Source organism: Mastacembelus armatus, chromosome 6 (assembly GCF_900324485.2).
Source record: "Mastacembelus armatus chromosome 6, fMasArm1.2, whole genome shotgun sequence".
NCBI lineage: Eukaryota > Metazoa > Chordata > Actinopteri > Synbranchiformes > Mastacembelidae > Mastacembelus > Mastacembelus armatus.
Window position 1 is genome coordinate 7,371,068 of NC_046638.1, and position 8,792 is coordinate 7,379,859.

The 8,792-nt window shown below is 42.6% G+C and overlaps 1 protein-coding gene across 1 annotated transcript; it reads right to left on the reverse strand.

Annotated features, from left to right (window-relative positions):
• Positions 1 to 312: 312 nt before the first annotated feature.
• On the reverse strand, positions 313 to 7,241 carry LOC113133066 (ETS domain-containing protein Elk-3-like). Its single transcript, XM_026311598.2, has 5 exons — positions 6,933 to 7,241; positions 4,294 to 4,502; positions 3,185 to 3,970; positions 1,341 to 1,463; positions 313 to 449 (listed from the first exon to the last, which is right to left on the reverse strand). Exons 2-5 carry the CDS (start codon positions 4,498 to 4,500, stop codon positions 351 to 353), a joined length of 1,215 nt encoding a protein of 404 aa, XP_026167383.1. The 5' UTR covers positions 4,501 to 4,502; positions 6,933 to 7,241; the 3' UTR covers positions 313 to 350.
• Between the last annotated feature and the right edge of the window lie 1,551 nt (positions 7,242 to 8,792).

An 8,792-nucleotide genomic window follows, 5' to 3' on the forward strand; every position in this document is an offset into this window, starting at 1 on the left:
TCTCTACACAGAATGAGAGACTGTCTAGCCTTTTGCAGTTAGCTACACGTCACTACTGTCCATCATGGACAGGGTCATGTGGAAATGTGCTGCATTTTATCACAAAGAGCCAGATGTCTTACAGACGTCTTAGCGTATGGCTTTTACCAAGTGCTTTCAACCACTGGAATTTGAAGCAACTCAAGTGCAAAAAAGTGAGGTCACGTACTGTCCCATAGGACATTTCTGAAGAAAATTTGGACTCGACCAATAAGAGCTTGCTGCTGCTAGTGATAATTATGAAAGGAGAAACAAGAGATGGGTGAACATGGGTTTTTTTTTTTTTTTTTTTTTTATGTTTAGACACTGGATCAGGTTTTGTGGGTGCTGGGGGACAAAAGCAGGGAAGAGGGTGTTCCTTCCAGGTTTGGCAGAGGGACAGGCATGTGTCCGTTGATTAGGCTGGGGAACTGTGGAGGAAGAGAAAGGGGCTGAGAGTTAGTAAGGACGGGCCGGAGGCTATATGAAAGCTGCTTTCCGGTGAGGAACTGCAGCATTGTCACTGCTCTGGTTTCCTGTTTTTTTTTTTTCTTTTCTTTTTTTTCTTTTTTTAAATTCATTGTACCTCTTCCTCTGTCTCTGTCCCCTGCACCTCCACAACAGGAAGAAAAGCAACATTATTTGTGTATAAAGAATACGACATGGTGTGTGTTAGCCTGTGGAGGGGGTGTGGTCATTGTGTGTTTCACAAATGAGGAGCAGCTCTCAAACCAGTCCACCCTGTTCAGACTGGTTCCCCTGGGCTCAAACAGGAAGTATTCACAGGATTTCCTCTCCCTCTCACAAACGCTGAAACAGGACACCTCAACTGGCCCTGCTTACTAAGTCTCAACTAGTTTCACAACCATTGGTGTCTGCTACAGATCTCAAAACATCTTGTTTATAAATTAAATTTTTTTTTTTGTTAAATACCTGCTAGAAAATGCAAAATTTAGAAGATTAAACCAGTTTTGCTTTAAGGACAAAAGAAGAAAGATATTAATCATTATATTCATATTATGTATGAACCAAATGTAATAAATTATTCCATATAGGTTTAACACATATCTGTCATTGTATAACCTGTTTATTAATTATGTTTGGACATTGATCTAAATATCTTTTCTAATGTCTTTACTCTAGAACAAGGATTTTGTTGCAGCAATAATTTCACCTGCACAACCTCACAACTTGCTCCTAAGCTCTAAACTCTTATACTGAACAATCATCCTTTTGCGCACACCTTGTGTCCTCATCTACTACTATGGCGGCTCTCACATCTTCTGTGTGCACACCTGTGTGTGTGTGTTTGTGTTTCTTACCTGGAAGAGGGAGCTGTGGCCTTGCAGGCAGGCGGGGCTGAGCGGGGCGACAGGGCTCAGGCTGCTCCAGAAGTGGATGCCTGATAAGAGTGGACTGTGAGCCAGCAGCAAACCAGAAGGAGTCTGCAAGGGGGGGAAACAGTGTGAGTGAGTGAGGAGTCTTTGCATAAATAAGAGAAACCAGTGGAGAAAATGTTTTTTCAAAAGCAAACACAGACCCACTGGTTGTGAGCATTTCTCTGAGGGCTTTGTTAAAATAAAACATGCTGAAATGGTAAATGGACACGTATTGGCATTAGGAAAAACAAACTGACGGGCCAGGAAGGAAGTCTGTTTCTCCCCCAGAATACAGGGGTGACGTGGAGAGGTGAGGAGGAGGTGCAGGGTGGGACTGTTGATTTGAGGGGGTGGAAACATATGAAATCAATTTCTCACTCTCCCCTCTACTTTCCCCTGTGTCACCTCAGAGAAGTGAGCCAGTGTTGCACAGGGACCAGCCCTGCTTCCATTATTAATGGAATTATTGAAGCATATGGCATCACTTAGGGCCTCTTCCCTGCTCTCATAGGTTGGACTTGCAGAAAATCTCTGTAAATCGCTTGTTTTCCTCTGATCTCACTTTTGTGCCCTCATAAACAGACAGTGCAGTATTAATGCCTTTCTCAGTGTGGATAAACCTCTGATGTGGCAGGGTGATTTTTCTTTGTAACAACTCCAATGTAAACACATGATTAAATACCAGTTGATGCTTGTGGTAGATCATTTGGGGTAATGGCAAAGTTCAAAACAAACCAAACCAACATGATATGGCTCCACAAATGAAACTCTAAGTTTGTGCCAGAAAATACTCTAAAAGTTCAACTGGAAAACCTGAATCCAACTATAAGCAAAAAAGCAACTCAATTCACTGACTTTACTATAATACAGACAATCAAATTTAAATGTTACAAACACTTTCGTTTCTTAAGCTTTAATTTGAGTATAGGCCAGTGTCTACAAGGCCTGTTATTTACTGCACATAAACATTCTGGCAGTAATTTTGGCCTCTACCCCAAAGAGCTGTTTACTGAAAGTATCTGAAAGGTTTCACCACAAACCAAACAGACTAATGAACTCAAATTCTGCCGATCTACAGCATGTAAAAGTTCTTCATGACAATCTGACATCACACCACTTTACCAGTTTCACACCTCGTTTCTGTTTTTTCTGACTCAAGTGACTACTTAAATATAGTTGCAATGTTTCCACCAACACAGTCCAGGCTACGTCAGATATCTGTTGCTGCCTTTTAAGTGCTTCACAGACACTGACATCATACTCTACAAAGAATCCCATGATTTCCCCATTGCCACCCAGGCAACTGCACAGAGGCAATGGAAAGAGATAGCATCACAGAATCATCCGTTCTTTCAGAGATTTCATTAGTACTGGGCTCACTATACATCAGCTGTGGGTGGCAGAGAAATCTGAGTAAAATTAAAACGATTAAAAGCTGAAATAAGAACTTGTGAAATGTGTCATAGGGCAGCACTGGGGTGTGTAAACATGTCTTGACTAGACAGAGATGAAGCAGGTTTTAGAGCAATCTCAGGTGTGTGTGCAGGGCGTAACAGGCTATCAGTAATAAAGAGTACTTATTAAATCCTAGCACCTGTTGGCCAAATGGTTAGGAAACATCTTGAAAGACACTTTGAACGGATTACCATTCCCAAAAATGAGTAAACAAACATAACCACAATATAGACTCTAAATGCTGTGACTCTTGTCTAGAAATGACTTGTATTCAGAGTGATGCCCATAGGAAATTATAGCTGTGTTATTATTATTTAGAATAATAAGCTCACCTGTGCAGTGAAGAAGGCTGGAGTGAGCGAGCCAGACGGCAGTGCTGGGCTGTTCAGGGCAATGGAGCCGATGTCACTCCCTGCCAGAAGCAGAGACGGGGTGGAGATCTCCAGAGCTTTGGGTTTTTTGCTTTTTGGTGGGAGTCCATCTCCTTGGTTACTGCTACTACAACTACTGCTACTACTACTACTAGAACTAGTTCTGCTGCTCCTCTTCTCAGGAGGCTGCAGGGCCCGCTCTCTGTGCCCTGAGGAGAGGTTGAGGGGCTGAGCACTCTGGTCAGAGTCCTCCTCCTCCCTTTTGGCAGCAGGGCTCCAGCTTTGGCTGGGCTGGGTGTGGGGGGAGGATGGGGAGTGGCAATGAGAGGTGAGTTTGGATGGCCTGGGAGAGATGTAAGACTCGGGCTTGGCAGAGGGAGGGGAGCTCCTCTCGTTGACGTTGGTGCCAAAGCGGATGACGGAGCGTGGCTCCTCCTGACGTTCTCGCAGGGCACGGAGCAGCTCAGGCTGGTTCTGCAATGAGCTGATGTTGAAGGAGGAGTAGAGACCCGAGCGGAGATAATCATTCCGACAGTGCTGCGCTGCCAGGGTCCTCCTCTGTGCCTCCTCCTCCCCTTCCTCTTCCTCCTCCTCCTCTACCTCCAGCTCAGGGGCCTCTCCTTCCTGGAGGGGAAACCTTCCAGAGGCCAGGCCCATTTCCACTGCCTGTGGGTCCATCTTCAGGATCTCAGGGAAGGACACGAACTTATAGACAAACTTCTGACCAATCACCTTCTTGATGATGTTCTGTAAAACAGATAAAATTAATAATTACACGATTCACCCATATGTACAACAAACTAACACTGTGGACAGTAATAACGTTGATTATCATAGGGATGTATACATCCATCCAGCAAACTGCCACACTGAAAAGGTTTTGTTTTAAGAGTGCCTCAACACAGTCAGAGCATTACGATGGCTTTAGGGAAAAGAGGAAGTGGAAGTGTCTATCAGGCTAGATTGCGTTTATAGAAAAGCACAACAAAGAATCAAAAGCTGCCATGACAGTATTAGTCAAGCCATTACACTGAGGTAGCTAAACTTGATCGGTTTTCAGTTCATTTCACCTTGTCGTAGTAGTAGCGCAAGGCTCTGCTCAGCTTGTCATAGTTCATATTGGTCTTGTTTTTCCGTAGCCCCCACAGCTTGGCCACTTCCTCTGACTTCAGCAGCTTGAACTCGCCGTCTGTTGATGTCCAACATATCAGGTGCTTGTGACTCTGGTCAAGCAGCAGCTGCAGCAGGAACTGCCACAGAGTGATGGCACTGTCCATACCTGTGGCAACACATACAATCAAAAGAACAGTAAAAAGTAAAATCAATTTAAAAAAAAAAACTTAAGCAGAGCACGTAACATCAAAACACTTAGTGGTTATTTTTAAAGTACTGGTGTCCTCTGAGGTTTTTCTTCTGTGGCCTTTTTCTCAGAGAGAAGTGAAACATCCCCCTCAGAGGTTTAGGCTGACAGAAAATCACCAAAACTACCTGCCAACCTGTGCTCATTACCATCTAGGTTTTATTCCTGTATAAACTAATGGTGGATAAAACATTGATTGTGTATTTGAGGAGACTGCTTAAGAGTATGAGAACTGACGTTTCATCTTCATATAATGCCTTTTTTTCTATTTGTCTTGCTAGTGTGTTTACTTTAGTCTGTACAAACTAGATTAGGTTACTGGTTGAAAGAGAGAATGGTCTGTTTGAGCTGCAACATGTGGTGTATGAGTGGAAGAGCAGGGAGATGATGAATAGAACAGTGTACGTTAAAGAGTGTAGTGTAATGTAGCAGCAGAAAAGAAAAAAAGCATGAGGAGGAACAACAGCTCAAGCCAAAAATATGCTGCGGTTCAACCTGGCCCTTGCTCCACAGGAAGTATGACGGGCCCAGGGTGGGTTATTCCTTTAATGGAGGAATGTGCAGCCTCGGAGCTCCTGTCTGCTCACCCAGAGCTCACGTATTAATAGAAGGGAATCTGTTTCAGGCACCGCAGACTGTAACACCATAGTGCTGAAACAGTTAATTGATTAGTTGAATGAGTGACAATACACTGGATAACCTTTAGAAAATCATTTATTAATGGAAAATGCCAAAACACTAGATCTGCTGCTTATTTGTGTTTTGTAGCACTGTACATGAAATATTTAAATTTCGACTTCTGATCTAATAAAAAAATAAAATAAAAAATCAACAGTTTTAAAATCACTCTACTGTCAATTTAGACTCAGAATTAGTTTTCTCATGTTCTTCAGCTGCTTGTGTGAGCCAACGTTCGACTCCTTTTACTGAACACAAAAAGGTGAAAACATCTTTATATTTAAGTAAGAGTTATTTTATTACTGCTCTGGTATGCTCACCTGGCACCCAAATTAAAAGATTTCTCACTCCACAAATTGCCACATATTGATCATGTATTATTCTCTGTTTTATCAGTGGATGTGCGGAGCGATTAGTGACCGATGATAACAAGATAACACAGCAGACCTTTCATCCACTACATACAGTATCTCTGTCCAGAGAGGAGGGAGGACTGAAATCATTTCCGACAAAAGCTATCCCCTGAGTTTTCTATCTGCCATGTGAAACTACAAACCTGTCAAAGTCAGGACTTCCTCCTATTCTACTTCCAAGGACAAATGGTGAGGAGAAGGGATCCCACAGCAGGGGAGCGTTTCCCCATTCCTGCAACACTTCCCACAAAAATCCCAGAGGGACAGGGTCAACAGATAAAATCGTTGTCCTCTTTCCACAGCTCCACCCTTTAATCCACTCTGAACCCACACTTCAGTCTGGCTTTTAAACACTTTGAAGCAGAAGTACAGCTTACCAACAGGGGGTCACTGAGCTCTAAGGCCTACACTTATAAACACTCACCTTTACAAAATGCTGCACATAGCACAGTAGAACTGAAAATATCCTGCAGCTACTGTAGGCTACAAATGCAATAACCAGTGGGAGATTTCAAACATCATGAAGAACAACAAAGTGATAATCGCACCACTGACACATTCTCCAAATATTTAAGTGGCAGGCCAAGATTATATTTCATGTCACTGCACTACAGTGAAGTAACTACAGCCGCAGACATGGCACAGCTCTTTCTAGGAATATCTCGGGGACAGTGTGGTGGCTTCGGTCGGGGATGAGGAGCTCTGTTGCGGATGCTCGGACTGAGAAGTCTCGCTGTGCGCACAAAGCCATCCAGTGTGCTGGCTGAACGGAAACTCCTAATGAGATTAGATGGTGTTTGCAGACATTACTTAGCCATGACTAAATCTGCTCTCTTCCTGTTCGCAGACGCTGGAAAATTCAGACACACAAAAGAAAAGCATCACCAAACAGCGCCGAGAAACCCCGAGGCTGTTTCGCCTTACTCGTCTTTTGTTTGATACCGATACATTTGTATGCGGGACTTGAAAGTTGCGTTAACGAAGCTCTGACCACTGACTCGTTTTCAAGATGTTGATCAGACCGGAAGATGGCACAACTGCCTCCGAACCTAAATCTGTACTTTTCCCACGTCAAACTCAGAAATAACACTCGAGCCTGTGAGTTTAACAGAACAGGAAAACTTTCCAGCCGAGACTCTTCATGTAAAGTGTGAATACGGCTGCAAAGACAACTACCTCTGCGTTATTCCACAGTCCACAAGCCACCAATTAGCCAACAAAGCGCTATTCATAGATAGATGTCAGTGTTTCATGTTACCTGCGATTTCTGACTCGGTCTTTTCCCTCTGCGAAAGTTTACGGTGAAGCTTGTGTGATTCCTTGTTTCTCCATGCTTGCTCCTGGTCTACACGGTTTTGCTGCACTGAAATAGGATCCTGGGCTTTTTCTCTTTCTGAGCAGGAAGTTGGAGCAGGCAGACACAGAGCCGGCTGACTTCCTCTCCTCTACGATTCCCCAGGCAGTTTGCCGTCTGTGTAAACACACTTTTCCTCCCCTCCTCTTCTCCTCCGCCTGCCCACCGACGGCCAGCAGTCTGCCTGATCTGTGTCGGCACACATGGAGAGCCAGAAACTCCTACCGCCCGTAAACCGTGGTGCTTTCAGGTGCGCCTCGTTACTTCGAGTGCTCCCATATACAAGTTAAAAGTCGGAAGTTAATCCTTCAGTATCATACTTAAATGTCATTTAAGCATTGCTCAAATACTGTTCAATATCAAAAATGTTAATATTAATAAAGTTTAATCTCTCATGCTAATAAAACAGGTTTATTTCAAACTGCATTATGTCATGGTGTCTTGGTAGGGGCTCAAAAAAAATGCTCAGGGAAATCTTTGTTTATGCTATACTTTTTTGGAAAATACTAATGTTGAATACTAAAGAATAGCATATTTTAAATTTAAATATCGGAATCGGTAGTCTTAAAAATCCTGTTGTAGTTGGACTCTACTGTTTACATAGGAATGCAACAGTTAGCGTTTGTGTCACTGCATCTCACTGCATCTTTTGTGAATGTGTTTGCTTCAAGGTCATGAAAAAAAGATGTAAAAGGAGTGAAAATTGATTTTTTAGACAAATTCTACAGCCTCCCCACTCTAATTGTGATATCACCACTATAGCCTCTGAATGTGTCTCTTCATAAAGTCCAATGTACAGTATTTGATTTGATTTTCAGCCATTTTACAAAGATTCAAAGAAAGTGGGGTCTTTTGAAAAGGACTGAAATTTAAAAGTTAACCTCATCATCAGAGAGCCCATGACCCCGTCACTGGTTCACTGTCTTGTCTTTCCTTAGAAAACTTTTGATCGGTACTAACCCTCGGCAGACTGGGAACACCCAACAAGACCTGCAGTTTGGGAGATGATCTGAGCCAGTCATCTAGCCATCACGTTTAGTCCTGCCTGAGAGTTTGGCGCAAATCCATACACTGTTTTTCCTGCTTCCAACACATCAACCAACACATCAACCACAGCTGCTGCTTAATTTACTCCACACAGACAGTTGGCAGTGTAATGAAATAATCAATGTACCTATCAGTGCTCATAATACTATGGCTGATTGGTGTAAATATTAGCGACATTGGACACAGGGAGAAAGAGCAAAAGGAGATAACATGCAACAAATTTAAGCTAGAATTCAACTGAGGATGCTGCAAATACATGGTGTGTAGCTCAAAGGGACACCAAGAGGTAGTTACAGTTCTCTCTAAATTTTTACTTGCTGATTATCAATTTTTGCGATTAAACAAATGGCTTAAATGCCTACAGTTTAGACAGATTACAAACTCTTTATTCTCACTCAGTCAGTTTGTTAAATCTGAGTAAGAGCTCCCAGTGAGCCACATTACAATATTACCACACCAGGAATGTAAGACACTAAACTAGTGGATCAGGCAGTAAATATGGAATGCAGAGAAATTAACTGCAGTTATGTGCTTGTCATATTTGACTGTGGTAAAAATATTTGTTTACAACAATATTCTTCTGACTAGCGGGACATTTGATTTATGATGATGCTTTGTTATGAAACATTTGATCTCTGATGCAAGATATTTCAGAGAAATATGACAAATCTGAAAGAGTAATTTAGGTTGTTCATTCTATCTATAGTCTCTGGAGTA

Bases quoted from the DNA above. Each gene is read 5' to 3' on its own strand.
- LOC113133066 (XM_026311598.2), bottom strand. From the start codon at position 4,500: ATGGACAGTGCCATCACTCTGTGGCAGTTCCTGCTGCAGCTGCTGCTT. The intron at 3,971-4,293 runs GTGAAATGAACT...TCTGTTTTACAG, and splicing joins TGCGCTACTACTACGACAAG to AACATCATCAAGAAGGTGAT. The intron at 450-1,340 runs GTAAGAAACACA...CTTCCTCCACAG, and splicing joins GCCACAGCTCCCTCTTCCAG to TTCCCCAGCCTAATCAACGG.